General features: G+C 50.6%; 1 protein-coding gene, 1 long non-coding RNA gene and 1 pseudogene across 6 annotated transcripts in view; 2 read left to right on the plus strand and 1 right to left on the minus strand.

Moving 5' to 3' along the window:
- Nucleotides 1-420: 420 nt before the first annotated feature.
- Nucleotides 421-3,343, minus strand: CCN1 (cellular communication network factor 1). The gene is made up of 5 exons (XM_002715884.6): nt 3,062-3,343; nt 2,538-2,751; nt 1,837-2,208; nt 1,503-1,711; nt 421-1,377 (listed from the first exon to the last, which is right to left on the minus strand). The coding sequence occupies exons 1-5, from the start codon at nt 3,122-3,124 to the stop codon at nt 1,075-1,077; spliced, it is 1,161 nt and encodes a 386-aa protein (XP_002715930.2). The 5' UTR covers nt 3,125-3,343; the 3' UTR covers nt 421-1,074.
- A 2,336-nt stretch (nt 3,344-5,679) lies between these two features.
- The window catches only part of LOC149125639 (uncharacterized), a 56,422-nt gene continuing 46,154 nt past the window's right edge, over nt 5,680-15,947 (plus strand). Inside the window, exon 1 of one of the 4 annotated variants that reach the window (XR_016237216.1) lies at nt 5,680-5,964. This is a non-coding gene — a long non-coding RNA (uncharacterized LOC149125639). The remainder of the gene's footprint in view (nt 5,965-15,947) is intronic. The other 3 variants (XR_016237217.1, XR_016237215.1, XR_016237218.1) reach the window with 3 other exon arrangements.
- LOC149125640 (uncharacterized) lies at nt 6,335-7,983 on the plus strand (annotated as a pseudogene). Its single transcript, XR_016236794.1, has 3 exons — nt 6,335-6,399; nt 6,461-6,503; nt 6,679-7,983. The product of XR_016236794.1 is annotated as an uncharacterized LOC149125640 (transcript).

A 15,947-nucleotide genomic window follows, 5' to 3' on the forward strand; every position in this document is an offset into this window, starting at 1 on the left:
CTAGAGCATGGACTGTTTTCATTGAAGGGTTTCCCCTCTACTGATGAGACATGCAGAACAACCTGGTGATTAAACTGGAAAATAATTCTGTGATGCCTATCTCAGAGTGATGGAGTGCCTTAGGCCTTGTTATTATAAAAATAAAGTAGTAATTTTTAAATCACAAATTTAGCTTCTAATTCCCTTGTGCTTCACACAAGGCCTATCTTCTATCCATGTTTTTAAGATAGATTACTACACTACTGCATATATCAAAGAAACCATTGCCTTATTTTTATAGTTTACTGCTATATTTCAGACCCCTAAAACAGCTCCTGATGTATAGCAGGCACTCAATAATTTCTGTTTGCATGACTGAATATGTAAGTCACACGGATGCTGGACGGTCTCTAAAAATATTGAATGCCATACACTCAGATATTAGGTAAATATTTCTTTATTAAATGATTAATTCCATAAATAAATTCTTTTCACTGAATATAAAATTAAAATCATTTACAAATTATTCCAGTATTACATTTCCCCTCCCTCCCCAAAAGCTACATTTTGATAAATAAAAACATTCAATCTTAAAACACCTGATTTCTGTTTGCTGTGTAGAGTGCAGGTAGCTGCCTCTCGTGGCCACTCACAGAGTGTCACTTTTGGGAAGGGATGGAATGTCCTCCCCATTACTTCTGTCAAAGGACAAAGGAAGCCTTTCACTGTCCACCGCATCTTATTATCTCTTTTACAATTGTAGACAGGAGAGGAAAAGGGCCTAGAGAAAAATATGCTTAGCGAATAATTTACAAACAGAAAACAGAACGTCATTGACACCACAAGCTCCAAAATGAAGCAGTAACGTGTGCTCCAATACTATGAAGCAAAGGATTCTCCAGTCGCGGCTGCGTTACAGGCCATCTGCACCAGCGCGCTCGGCAGTTCTGAAACATCTTAGCACTACTCAAGAATGAGCAAGGCATCCCTTCTACGAGGAGTCCCTTCACCCACACCGCCCCCACCCACGTCTCCGTGACGCTGCCACTCTTCTCCCTCCTTTGTTCACCCTGACACTGGAAGCCCACGGAGCGCTTAGTCCCGAAATTTGTGAATGTCATTGAACAGCCTGTAGAAGGGAAAGGCGGCCTCGTTGGCATGCGGGCAGTTGAAGCTGCACCTGCAGGACTGAATCATCATGACGTTCTTGGAGAACGTCTCGCCGTCCTCACAGCGGAACCGCATCTTCACCGTCCTGGTCTGCTGGGGCATGCAGCACCGGCCGTCCACGCACGAGCCGCAGTACTTGGGCCGGTATTTCTTCACGCTCGAACACCCAGCGTAGGTGAACCTGACTGCTTCGGGAGACTTCTTGGTCTTGCTGCATTTCTTGCCCTTCTGTAACAAACAGGGGGGACGGGAAGTCAGGGATGCTGGTTGCCTGGTTTGGAAAGGAGGGTCACATCCCACCCACCTGCCCCAGCCCAGCTTCCCAGGTCCCGGGGTGGGGTGGCGGGACTCACTTTCAGGCTGCTGTACATCGGCTGTCCACAAGGCCGCACTTCACAGATCCGGGTCTCTTTCACCAGGCGGCATTCGGAGTTGTCATTGGTAACCCGGGTGGAGATGCCGGTTCCACAAGTCTTTGAGCACTGGGACCATGAAGTGGTCTGAACGATACACTTCTGGCCGTGCAAAGGGTTGTATAGGATGCGAGGCTCCATGCCAAAAACTAGAGAGACAAACAAGAAGAGAGGGCGTCTCAGAGGCAAACCGACACAACGGGACTCACGCTCAGCTCTACAAAGCTTTGGCCCAGAAACGCATGCCCGGCCAGGGTCGGCAGCCCAGACTTACCAGGGAGCCTCTTCAGCGGGCCGCCTTTTCCCACGGCAATCAATTCGTTGTTTCTCGTTAACTCCACCTCAGAGGCGTCGAAGCCCAGCCCCTTGCCCAGGAGGTCGTCCAGCTCGTCCTGCTCGTCGTCCTCCGCGGGTTCCTTGACGTTGTCCTCGTCACAGACCCATTCCTCGCAGCACTGCCCGGCAACTTTGACCAGCCGGGGGTTGGGACAGCCCAAGTTGGGGAGAGACAGTTCCTGGGGACACAGCGGAATGCAGCCGACGGCGCCATCGATGCACGTACACTGGTGTTTACAGTTAGGCTGGAAACTCTCCCCGTTCTGGTAGATCCGGGAGTTGTATTCACAGGGTCGGCCTTCCGACTGAGCTGCAGAGACAGAGAGACGGGGGATGAAGCAAAGAGCCGGAGGCATGGCCTCGAGCGCACACGCAGTTTTTGCTCTTGAACTTGGTTTATGGTAAAGTTCCCTGCAACTCCCGGGAGACTCCAGACCAGAACAATAAGTTAGTCAGGAATCACTTTTCCGTATGCGCTTTTTGCTGGGCTCAGACACACTGAATTGCATTCCAGACTGCTGAAATCATGTGCTTTTCTGCCAAGCTACCAACAACAAAGCATCACCATACATGGTCTCAGAATTACTAAACTTCGGGACTATGATTTTTTTTAAAGGGGCCAAACCACAAGCATCTTACCTCTGCAGATCCCCTTCAGAGCGGTGGGGCTGGCGCCGAAGTTGCATTCCAGCCCCTTGGTGTGGTCGCAGGGCTGCGTTTTGCTGCAGTCCTCGTTGAGTTGCTTGGCGCAGACCTTGCAACAGCCGCAGCCATCCCGGACCAACCCGACTCCCGGGGCGCACTTGGGCGCCTCCAGGGGGCAGTGGCAGACGGCGGGGCAGGTGGAGAGCGCCTGGAAGAAGAAGAAGAAACGCGTGAGACTCGGTGCGGGGTGCGGGAGAGAGGAGCGCAGCCGCCCGCGGGAAGGACCGGGGGTCTCTCACTCGGTCGACGAGGAGCGCCTCTGATTCCGGCCAGCCCGGCGGCTGCGCCCAGCAGGAGGACCCCCGGACACGTCTCAGGGAGAGTAAAGCAGCAGCTACCTCCCAAGCGCCCCCTTAACTTTTTCAGCTTGGCTTTTCCTACCGCGGGGCCATCTGGGGCGTGGGGACGGGGCTGGAGCGCGGTCGGGTAGGCAGTGGCCAAAGAAGAGTCCAACTCACCAGCCTGGTCAAGTGGAGAAGGGTGACGGCGCAGGCGAGCGCCCTGGCGGTGCGGGAGCTCATTGTGGCGCGCAGGAGGAGCCGGGGTAAGCGCGGCGGCGGAGACGCCAACAACCTGGGGCGCAGCAGACAGGCCCGGCGCGGCGGGGTCGCGGCGGGCAGGGAGGCGAGGGCCGGGGCAGCAGGCGAGCAGTCAGGCTGCGGGCGTCTTTCTCTCGGGGTCCTTGCCGAAGTGGAGCAGAGGTAGCGGGCACTACTCCGAGGCGATCTCGCTCGCGGTCTGCCCAGGCGCCGGGAGCCCGCCTTTTATATGGGCCCGCGGAGGCGCCGCGTGTTGCAGTGACGTCGGCGCTGTCTGCGCGTTCCAGAATTCTCAAACATCTCAGGAATGCTGGTTGGCGCGGGCTGCTGCCAAGCGCCTCCCCTGGCTCCATTGCACCTTTTTTTTTTTTTTTTTTTTTTTTTTTTTTTTTTGGTCTCCGACCCATCAAGAAAACAGTCCGTTTTTCCACTTTACATACCGACTTCCACTGGGGAGGGCTCTTTGGGGGCATGATGGTGGTGATGGGTGTGGAAGGGTGTTGGAGGGGCCGAGGGGACGAGTTCAGAACTTTGCCCGGACTGGGAGGGTGGGAGGACCTGAGAGGGAGGAACAAAAGTGGTTTTGTTTGGTGATGCCGAGTTGACCGGGCAGCCACGGAAGCCCTCGGCCGAAAAAGCAGAGAGCTGTTTGCTTGTTTACAGCGAAGGTGAGAGTCAAGTTATCTATTGAGAGAGTCCGACGGGGATGGGGAGTGCTCCTGGGAGCCAGGAATCTATTTGTGGACTTCAAAGAGGCACGCGGATCAAATCCCGAAGCCTTGGCATGATGTTCATTAGCTAAGTGAAGTGTATTGCAAATTAACACCTGCAGCAGCATTTATGAATGAGAAGCGAGGGGTGGGGGTGGGGAATCGACTTCCCCCCACAGTCTGGCACATGCTCAGGCAGAGGTTCCCCCCCTCCCCCGCCTCCACCCCGTTTTTGGTATGTTGTTTGTTTTTGGAGGTTCCCGCTTTAGTTCCAGCCCACTGCCTGGGTTGGAAGTCCGAGAGGAAACGAACACAGGGAGTTCTCTGGGAGGCCGGCTTCCTCGCGGATGCGGGAGACCGGGTAAGCCCTCCAGGCCTCCCTCGGCGGGCAGGAGGCAGGAGGCGAGTTTCACCAAGCAGCCAGCCAGCCGACGGAGGGGACCACCGGGGAGTGATCTGGCCTGAAATCTTCACCTGCAAATCCTTCCTGCAAGGTCAACCCAGATTCCAGCGGTAGCGCTGTGCCCCTCGCTTCGCTGAGAAGTTCTGCGGGGGTTTGTAGCTCTTTTTCTTGGCACCGCTGGGAAGCCGCCCTTTTCCAGTGAGCCGCCAATATCCTCTCCAGGTACAGAGAAGAGATGTAGGATGTACAGGATTCCCTAATCAAAACGCTGGCAAATTGTAATGTCCGGTTCCACCTGCTGCACACACAGAAGACCCACAAGAGGGCAATTTACGTTGACATCATTACTGTTAGTGTGAATGTTGCAAAACCAATCTTCTTAGGTACTTTTAATAAGACACACGGAAGTCACCATTACGAGGCTGTGTTTTCCATAAGTTCTGGGATAGCCTCTCTTTTTCCTCTTAATTTTGCAGCCTTGCTTAAGAAGGCCTCCAGTGCCTGGCTTTTCTGTGAATGATTGATAAGCAGCATGAATGAGACGCATTGGAAAGAAAACACACTCCAATGGAGAGAACTGTTGCAGCAGAGAGTTAGGTTTCATTCATTCAGAAGTATGCTTTCCTAAGTCTAAGAGGCATCTGCCAGAGGGAGGCTGAGGCTGGGGGAACGTCTCAAGACAATGTGTTCTGCAAATAGTGAGGCCGGGCTAGGCCCCGCACACCACACAGGCCAATTCATCAGTGACTATTTGGAAAATATTCTCTTCCTGTCTCAGCGTTTCATCATTGTTTCTCTCTAAAGAGGTGCCTGGGGAGGGTGGGGGAGGGGCTAAGGGCAGTCCTGGGTGGGAGGAGGCGGTGGGGAGAATGGAGAGGACCGTTCCTGGCTTCTGTTGTGGCGTCTTTTCTATTTGACTTCATGGTTGTAAGTATTTCCAGATGGTGAATCAGACACCAGACGTAACAATATTTCCATATTTGGGTATAGCAGTAGCCTGCGTTTTTAACATTTTTCTGCCTCTGTTATCCAACCACAAAGCATTCTTGACAGCTTCAAATGTTGTTAAATTTAGACTTAACTTCTGTTCCCAGAGCAGGAAATTCTTTGGAATTCCTTGTTTTTCACGCAATCTTTCTATCACGCTTTAAAATAAAATTGCAGTGGATGATCCAACTGGCCATATCTACGTTGTTCCTTTATTGGGGGGAGGGGGGCACGGCCAAGGGATCCAGGCCGCTGCACCTCTCTCCGCGAATGCCATTCCAGAGATTCTTTTAACAATCAGATTAAAGTTTTCCAACAAGGGTCTGTGGGTTTGTTTCTGGACTTCAATTGGGGGATCTCGGAGGAGGATGAGTTGGCCCCAGAGAAGAGAATCGTGCCTTCTGCGGCCCATTTAAAGCCGCAGCTGCGTGGTGGCAGGGGGTGGGAGGCTAGAGCCACAGGGCCAGGAGGTGGGGGAGCGGGAGAGAGTGCAGTAACCTTGGTGCACAGCTTTTCCGTTCCCACAGACCGCGTCCCGGTGCGCCTGCTAACCAACGACGGCCTCAGGCGGGAGCAACGGCGCCCCCCCCCCCCCCCTCGCGACCAGCCCAGGGACGGTCCGGAAACCCTAGACGTCCCGTCGCCTTCTCACCTCCTCGGCTGAGAGCTACAGATCAGTTCACGTTGATGGATAGGCGGAGGAAAGGTACAAATGTTTAAGGGTAAGTGCTGATTCGGGTGCTAATTCTGCACGGCTCCCTGGCTCGCGTTCCCCTCTCCCGCCCACCACGGGCCACCCTGTTTCCCTGGGCTGCAAGCCCCGGAGAAGGGTCTTGCTCCTGGCTTAGGGCTGAGCAATTGGGGTGGGGGGGGGTCTTCCACCCGTTGCTGCCCCCGAATTTTAGGTTACCTAAAGAACGGCTCACCATCTGGCTGCAACTGAGAATAGCAACCCTGAACCTAGCCACCACGCTGGTATCCTAGCCCTAGACACGCGCGCGTCGCAATCACCTGGAGGGCTGTTTAAGGGACTGACTGCCGGGCCGCAGCTCGAGTTTCCGATCAGTTACTTTTCTAACAAGTCCCTAGGTTATGGTGATGTTGCTGGTCCTTGAAGCACACCCTGGGAACCTCTGCCCTGGGCGACAGCAGAGACTGTAGGGACTGTGTGCGTGTGTGTCCGTCCATAGACAGATACTTGCCTGTGAAACTTGCCAGTCTACAACTCCTCTTTGATCGCCACCTTCATGAATGGCACAATGTAAGATGTCCGCAAAGGGCTAGTTTTGATGGGCGCCCTCACAAACATCCCCGATTTGTCTCCTCCATCCTTCCCCTACCCTCTCCTCCCCTGGCATGATCGTCAAGGAGAGCCAGAGGTGGCCGGAATTACGGTGGGGGCGGCGGCGGGAACTGCGTGGCAGACGCGCGGGTAGGGCCTCGGGCGGCCCCGGGACCCCTGCGGAGACCCGGAGCAGGGTCCGCGAGGCTGGAGGGCCCGGAGACGCGCCCGGCCGCCTGCTGCCGCCGCCCCCTGCCGGCCGGCGGCCCACGCGCCTCCTCCCCGCCGTTGCCAGGACGCGAGGTTTCCGGCGGCTCGCGGCGCAGGACGTTTCCAGCCCCGGCCCATATTTGGTGAAAGTCTTTCAAGACTCCGTCATCCAACTCTGGGGGGCGGCGGCGGCGACGGCGGCGGCGGCCTGGGAGTGGGCTGGGCCACCGCGCGGCCGCTGCGTTCCTGAAAAGTACGCCTCGGCTGCCCGCGCCCAGGCCTCCGGCAGCGCGGGACCCGACGCGGGGCGGGCTAGGGCGGCGGAGAGCACGTCGGCCCCATCCCGCCGTGCGCCCCGCCGAGCGCCCGGGGCCTCCCCGCGCTGCGTGGGAGGCTGGCGCGGAGGGCGCCGCGGCCCGATTGTGTCACTTTTCCCGTCCACCCCCTGCTGACTCCCAGCGGGGCGGCGAGCGGCCGCGCCGTGCCAAACCTAAAGGGCCCGCCCGTGGCGGGAGTGTGGGGGCGTGTGTCAGGGTGGCGGCGGCCCCGACGCCCGGCGCCCCCGGGAGCGGGAACTTGGAATTGACACTGGGGGAAGAGCCCCGAGGGCCTGGGTTCCTTTAGGACACGTGCTGGAACTCTCTCGCGGCTCCTCCTGGTCTCACACAACTCTTCCCTCTCTTCCTTCTCAGGAAGTTCCGTGGGGAGGCTGCGGGAGCGGGGGATAGGAAGCGGGCTCTGCTCTCCACCAGCCTGTGGCCCTGAGTCGGCCAGTCCTCCTCTCTGTGTCCCGAGCTTCATCAGTAGATGGGTTAGGAGGCAGCAGCAGGTGGTAAAACCTGAGTAATCCCTTTTCGAGGCTGAATCCCCTCCTAACGGCGACAGAAACAAACATGTAGGGCTCACCGTATAGCAGGCACCTTTGTGAATGTTCCCTGTATATTATTTAAATATCCAGAGTTCCATTGAGGCAGGTCCTCTTCTAATGCCATTGTCTAGCTAGGCACAGAAGATAGGCAGAGAGCCAAAAGTCACTCACCTGGAGGGTAGCAGAACTGGAATTGGACCCAAGCATCTTGGTGTAAACAGGGCTTAGAATTAACCACTGGGTTACACTGCCTACCTCAGTCGTTCTGGCTTATCCCCTCTCCTGGAATTTTAATCTTTATTTAACGGTATCCTGGCTTACCCAGAAGGTCTAGAAGGAATGCATCAGACAGAAAAATAAAAAGTTGCTAAATTAACTGCAGCTGTGCCAGTCCCTGAGCATTGCCTAATGCACTGGCTCTTCCGGGGCGGTGGGGAGGTGGGGGGGGGGGAGTTGCGGTTGACAGAAAAAGCCTTAATACAAATAAGTTTACAAAAGGGGGCGGAGGGGGGAGCTGGCGCTCTGGCTTGCCAGGTAAAGCCTGCGAGGTCGGAATCCCATAGGCACCTGTTGGAGTCCTGGCTGCTCCACTTCTGATCCAGCTCCCTGCAGTGTGCTTGGGAAGGTGGCTGTTTTGACCTTTTGGGGAGTGAACCAGCAGATGGAAGGTCGCCCCCCCCCCATCCTCTCCTCTTTCTCCCCCTGTTTCTCTGTTAACTGTGTCAAATAAAAATAAATAAATGAAATGGACTTTTGGGCACCATGGCAGACTGGTAAGGAACATAGTTAGCACCTTGGGCCTATTCTGGCACCTCCTAAGACACATTGATCAGGCAGTCCGGGCTTCTGGAGTAAAGGTTGACCTGATGGGAGCATTTGTCACTGAGATAGATTTTTCAGCGTCACTTACTTGACAGTTAATCAGTCTCAGTGTCTCTTGTGGACCGTCTGCTTATAACCTGTTTTTACAATGACCTGTGTATTCAAGGACAGATTATCTTCTCTGAATCCCAGATTTATTCAGAGCTGGTGAGGTATCGTTGTACCATATGGGGCAGTGGTGATGTAATGAGGACCTTCACAGTGAATTTCCTGTAGAGGACTCTAGGGTGTGTTGCAGGAACAAGTACACAGTGCTGTGTGGACACCGTAGCCTGAGGAGTTAGGCTGGCACAACCCATCTGGGTCTGAAGGGATGAGCAAGAGTTTGAACAGGGAAGGACGTTTGACACAGAGGGAGCAGAGCCTCAACCAAGCTTGAAGACAATGTAGTACTGAGCCATAGACTCCTTTGGAGAGTTGGAGAGAGGTCGGCTGGACCTTCTGCGATTGGGACTTATGCTATAGACAGTGGTGAATCATGTGAGAGCTTTGCCTTGGCTTTCCCATCTATAAAGCAATGGGATTGTTCCAGCTCAGGGGAAACACATTCAAGTGCCTGCAGGATTCAACCAGGTTAACAAAATGCCATGCCTGAGGATCAGTGTCACTTGATACTTGGCCTTGGCTTTGGGAATCATGGGGACAGTGGGGACAGTCTATGGGAGGCTAACTGCTTGCTGGCTAAAAACATAGGCTCAGTGTTTGCCTGTGTTCTCATTTTTGAAAGCAATACAGACATCTGGATTGTTATGCAAAACTTTCGCATTTCAAAAATCTTGGCAATTAATTAAAATTAATTAATCCTAGGCAAACCAAAGAAGACAATGTCTGGGTACCAGCTATGAACTCCAGATGGAATGCCTAAGCACCTATCCTGCTCTGGCATTGTGTAACTTCCTGTCACCCATGAAATTTTGGGGAACAGCACCCTGGTCTCCACGTAACTGTCAGGTTGACCAGACTTTGTTTATGAATCAAGCCTTCCACTTAGCTCTTGGTTGTAGGAACTTGTGCTCCACCAACAAAATTGGAGTATGTGGCTCTCTTTTTCTACTTTATCCACCCTCTAAACACTATTTAGTCTCCCCTGAATTAGTGTGGTAAGCAGCTGGCCTTGCCTTGGCAGCACAATAGGAAACACTTTTTTTTTTTAAGGGCACTGGAATCCAGTGGGAACTATATCTGTTTATTTCCTCTACCTGGCATCTGTCCGCAGGAAGCCAGTAGTTTCTGTCCCCCTTACTTTACAGACCTTCTTGTTTCATGCTAACACAGAAACATTTCACTGGGAAGGACAGGAAGGCACCTCTCCTGCTCCACCTTGCAATCCATCTTCTAGAGATGATTAAGTAATATGAAATATAGTAACTATAAGTCACTATGACATGGGCTTCCTCATAGTTTGGGGAATCAAGAATTAACCTCTACCCCTTGTGTTTCATTTCTGGAGATACCTGTGTCTTCACTGCCCTTGGAAAAGCCATACTTTCTGTATTCAGAATTTAGAAAGGATTTGACTTGGGCACATTATGTAAGCACACATCTAGATCCTACAGAGATATTGAAACCATTTATTCATGCCAGATTTTTTTCAGGTCCTAAGGATTTAATGCTAGCAGTTGGGGAGATTATGTGAAATAAGACAAGCTCAATGCTTGGTGTGATGCTTAGCACATGGTAAGTGCTTAACAAATTATAATTATCCCACTCCTAAGCACCACCACTACCTTCACTTTTACTACAACTAGCATAGAATGAGGTAGCTTGTCCTCTAAAGAACATTGTCTATTTTTTAGATAACATGAACTCCAGTTATAAAATCAGTAAAATTATTTGATATATGATATATAGACAACATGATTAAAAAGATTCATTCAGCCCAGGGTTCTGGCCTGTACTAGGGCACCAATGATTATCGAAGAAAGCATGCAAATGGGCTGGCCTGTTATGGCATTGTGATTTGGCCTACAGGCAGTGGAGAGCCCAGGTTTTGCCTTGGTTTCCTAATCTGTAAAATAATAGGATTACCCAGCTCAGAGTCAGGCATGGGGACCAGCTGGGTAAAACAAACAACAAAATGCCATACCTGGTGATCACTGCTGGCTGATACTTCGCCTCTGAATTCGGGAGCTGTAGAGTAGTTGGGACCATCTGTAGGGCCTAGGTGTTGCCTGACTTGTTCTAAGTGGTAAGTTCGCATCATTTCACCTGATACCTAAAATCTGACAGCACAGTTTATTTCCACTTAAAAAACTGAGAAAACTGAGGCTTATCTAGAAATCAGTACAAGGGGCAAGACACAGGGCTGTTAAGGTTGAGCAGAGTGTCTGTTTCCAAGACCATTCTTTCTAGGAAGAATGTAGCATGTGCCCTTCATGAAATCTACCTTAAAGATTAGGAATTTGCCTGGAACTTCCTGACTTACCCTTAAGGACTGACTGTGAATCTGTCACTTAGATGTTTTTCTAGATGTGTCTCCAGCTGATTTGTGGAACCCAGTTTCTCTCTCTCTATCTCTCTTTCTTTGACACGTAGAGTTAAGACAGTGAGAGAGACAGAGGGAAAGGTCTTCCTTCCGATAGTTCACCCCCCAAATGGCTGCTACGGCCAGCGTTGCGCCGATCCAAAGCCAGGAGCTTCTTCTTGGTCTCCCATGTGGGTACAGCGACCCAAGCACTTGGGCCATCCTCCACTGCCTTCTTGGGCCACAGCAGAGAACTGGACTGGAAGAGGAACAACCGGGACTAGAACCCGGTGCCCATATGGGGTACTGGCTCCGCAGGCGGAGGATTAACCGGGTGAGCCACAGTGCTAGCCCCAGGACCCCAGTTTCTTAATGAGATTCGAATAATGAATGAGTTAAATAAGACAAGAAAAAAAAAAAAGGGATTCCTTCCTTAAGACTGTTGCCTGAACTTGCATCTGTTTCCTCTGAAAAAAAGGGAGAGGGATGTGTCAGAACAGCAGAGGAACTTCTCAGAGATTGAGAGATACTTCTACTGTAACTTAGTCATCACCATCGATTTTGTTACCTGAGGCAGATTGTGTTGCCACCTCCCACAACCTGTGGTCACTCTCCCAACAGAGGTACTGAGCACAGAACCCTGCAGCCACCCACCAAACATGCCTTGCCTGCCCTTACCCACAGTGGCCCTGAGCCTTAGATGCGCAGTGGGTAGGGCATGCCCAGGGTGATGGCTTGAACAGAATGCATAGAGCACTTTGAGACCAGCCCCAGGTATTTCTCTGAAATCTTTTACCCCACCTCCTTTGATTAGGTTTTAGCTTCCTTTAAACAAACAACAACCAAAAAAAGGGATGTTTATAAACAGTTAATTCTTAAAGGACAAAGATAATGTGTGTTCAATGCTTGAACTATCTGAGACTCTGAAATGCTGTTAGGGGAATTATAAGTTGTAAAATATACCAGGATAGTAAAGCATTGCAGAACTAGAAGATGCATGACTCAGTTCAGTCTCATAAACATGATATGCAGGGCAGGCTTCCCGCTAGGTAGCAATGTGGAGAGGATGAATGTCTGGACTGTGTGTTGTGGCTCTCACGGCCTAGGGAAGATGCAGACGCTCACACGGATAACACGATGCAGTTCATCCATGCTCCAGGACCAGAGCAGTCAAATTGCTCTGAGAGTGCAGACCAGGGATGTCCAGCTCTGAGTTTAGATGTGAGGCCTTGCTTGATTTATTGCTTTTAATGAATGAAAGGGAATTATTCCCTAATATACATGTTCCCTTTGGAGTTGGTGACTGAAAAGAACATGTGCTGCTGATTCATGAGAGATTACAAAACACTTGAGAGGGAGTAGCTTTGGGTGAGTCTCTGCCATGGCTTGAAAAGGATGTGGCTCCCAAATCCACACAGATAGTTAAGAGAGCTCAAACTTATTTCTATTATGGTATTCAGGATATAGGCCTGCTATGAAATCCTCAGATCAGCCATGCCCTTGGAAGGTGGTTCTCTTGAGAGGGTTAATTATAAAAGCTGTCTTGTGCTGAGCCTCTCTTTGCTTCCTGGCTTGTCACATAGAATTTCTCCACACACACTCTACCATTGGCATTCTTCATCTAACCAATGAAACCTGCCTGATCTTGGACTAAGAAGCTCCAAAACTGTTAACCAAAATAAACTTCTTTCCTTCTCTAGAATCCTGTCTCAGGTAATTAGTTACAGTGTTCAGGAAATTGGAATCAAGGGTGGGATTGTTACTATTTCTTAAAATGTGATGGCAGCTTTGAAAGTGTCTGGCTTGGGGCTGGCACTGTGGTGTAGCGGATAAAGCTGCCACCTGCAGTACCGGCATCCCATATGCACACTGGTTCGAGTCCCAGCTGCTCCACTTCCAATCCAACTCCCTGCTATGGGCTGTGAAAGCAGTAGAAGATGGCCCAAGTCCTTGAGCTCCTGTACCCACCTGGGAGACCTGGAAGAAGCTCCTGGCTCCTGGCTTCGGATTGAAGCAGCTCCAGCCATTGTGGCCATCTGGGGAGTGAACCAGCGGATGGAAGACCTCCTTTTCTCTCTCTCTCTCTCTCTCTCTCTCTCTCTGCCTCTCCTTCTTTCTCTGTGTAACTCTGACTTTCAAATAAATAAATAAATTTTTTAAAAAAGAAAGTGTTTAGCTGGCAGAAGTTAGGGTTGTTGGTAGGACCTGGCTAGAGCAATTTAGGATGTTGTGAGCAGGGCATTATGGGCAATTCTAGTGAGGCTTAGAAGACCAGAAAGCTGATAGGGATGTGGACAGTAAAGACCATACCAGTGAGGTTTCAAATGGAAATGAGGATTCTGTTTGGATTTGGACTAAAGCCTTGTTACATGGTAGCAAAGTACCAGATTGTATTGGGTCCCTGTCTTGAGACTTTCTGGAAGGGTGAACTTAAAGGTGGTGGACTAGTTTATTTGGTAGAGGAAATTTCAAAGCAAGAAAGCATTCAGGTTGTACCATGGGTGTTATTGGCTACAGTTAGTACACTTTACAGTGAGACTCAGGAGCAAAATGCAGCGGAGTAGAAAGGTTTGGAAAACTCAGACAAGGAAGGAAGTTCATTCAGAACAGAAAAGTGAAGTGGAGAAACCATTTACTAAAGAGATCATCTTAGATAAAATGGAGCCAGGTGCAAGTAGGCAAAACAATGAGAGAAAAGACTCCAAAAGGCATTTCAGAGATCTTTGGGGTTGGTCCTCCCATCACAGGTCCAGAGGTCTGGAAGAACAAAATTGTTTTGTGAACTCCAAGAGCACTTTCAGTGAGCTTACCCAAGAAAGACGTCCTGAGGCTTCATTTCCCTGTATTCAGCTGGTGAAGCATGCCAGGACCTTGGTGATGTAGTCTACATGCTGAGATCAAATATTTGTCTTTCACCAACCTTTTAAAGGAAAGCCTGGGAGGCCTGGCAGAGTTGTGTTGCAGGGCTGGAGCCCCTGTGTAGAGTCCATAATAGGATGATGCTAGTGAAACTGTGAGAATGAAGCTGCAATGAAGAAAGGTAGGGGCACCAGCAATTCCAAATGCTCTTTCCCCCCTCCTCCCCACCCAGGAACAGTGCAGGCGGTATAAGCCTTGTAAAGCCAGAAACATGAGTATACAGCTGCAGAGTCACAGTGTGGGTTGAGGCCAACAGAGCCATGGAGGCATGGAAGCCCTCATCTGCATTTCAAAGACTGCCTCAGATAATCTGCAGTCCTGGAAGAGACCTGTTGCAGGGGCAGATTCATTGAAGAGACCCCCCACCCCCCGCCACCACTAGGACAGTCCCAAGTGGAAATGTGGGGTTGGCATTGCTGCAGAGAATCTGCACCAGGGCGAAGTTTAACACAGTTGTAGAGATGAGAATCCAGCCCTTGAGAGTTGCAGCATGGGGCCTCGGGGGCTTGCCCACCGCTGTTCCCCAGATGCCAGATATGGAGCTTTAGAATTTAATGTTTTCCCTGCTTGTTTGTAACCTGTCCAATTAACCCATTTTAATCTTTGTCCAATTAATCTGTTTTACTTGTCTGTTACCCCTTTTTAAGATGGAAATGTGTGCCCTGTGGCTGTCCTGCCATTGTATCTTGGAAGTATGAACTTGGTTTCAATTTTTCAGAGGCTCATAGTTAAGGGAGTTTGCCTTGGATCTCAGAAAAGACTTGGGACTTTTGAATTAATGTTGAACTAAGTTAAAACTCCGGCACTGTTGGAAATGGAACCACTATATATTGTCTGTCAGAGGACACGGGTTTAAGAGTGGCAGGGGTGGAAAGGTATGGTTTGAATAGGATGTAGCACCTGAGCTCATGTAGACAGTTAAGGGGATGCAAACTTAATACAATTATGGTGCTTAGGAGGGGGGTCTGGTGGAAGGTTTTCAGGGGCAGACCTTGGGAGGTATTTCTCATGAGAGATTTGGTGACAAAAGACAAATTGAACCTAGCCTGTCTGTCTACTTCTTGGATTAACATGAGATCCTTCCTCCACGTGCTACACCATATGCCTTCTCCAGCCTCAAAAAACGGCTGAGTCAGTGGGGCCTCCTGGTGTTGTACTGAGAACTTCCAATATTGTGAGCCAGAATAAACTTCTTTCCTTCTGAAGTAGCCTGTGTCGGGTATTTAGTTATAATGATGAAAAGCTAACTCTTGCAGCCTCTTAAAGGGCATTAAGGGGGCCCATGCTGTGGCTTGGAAGGCTAAGCCTCTGTCTGTGGTGCCAGCATCCCATTCAGACATTGGTTCGAGTCCTGGCTGCTCCGCTTCCAATCCAGCTCCCTGCTAATGTGCCTGAGAAAGCAATGGAAGATGGCAAAAGTCCTTGGACTCTTGCCACCCATGTGGGAGACCTGGAGGAAGCTTCTGGCTCCTGGCTACAGCCTGGCCCAGCCCTAGTCACTGTAGCCATTCGGGGAGTGAGCCAGTGGATGGAAGATCTCTCTCTCTCTCTCTCTCTCTCTCTCTCTCTGTGTGTGTGTGTGTGTGTGTGTCTCCCTCCTTCTCTCTGTATATCTCTGCCTTTCAAATAAATAAATAAACCTTAAAAAAGAGAGAGAGAGCAATAAGTACAGATGAGACTAAAACTTTGGGTGCTGTTGGAAATTTCTACCACTATGGACCCCTCTTTCTAAGGGGGAAAGGAAGAGAAATAACATTGACAGAGCCCTGCAATGAGCTTTTGACATCTGAGCTTAGGAAATGGAGAGTGAGAGAAGTTAAGCAACTGGCTCAAGTTTAGGCAGTTAGAATGGGACCAAATGAGAGTGCTAACTCACACCTGACTGATTCCAAGGTCTGATTCCTTTCTGTTTTCTGTGATACTATCCTAACTTACTGAGTTTCCATTCCCTTTGTGTTTGCTGTTTTCCTATTTTCTATTTTTTTAAAAGATTGATTTATTTATTTGAAAGGCAGAGTTACGGAGTGGCAGAGGAGAGGCAGAGAGAGGTCTTCCATCTGCTGGTTCACCCCCCAAATGT

This window comes from Oryctolagus cuniculus, chromosome 7 (assembly GCF_051225735.1).
Source record: "Oryctolagus cuniculus isolate XC-2025 breed Fujian yellow rabbit chromosome 7, ASM5122573v1, whole genome shotgun sequence".
In the NCBI taxonomy this organism is placed as follows: domain Eukaryota; kingdom Metazoa; phylum Chordata; class Mammalia; order Lagomorpha; family Leporidae; genus Oryctolagus; species Oryctolagus cuniculus.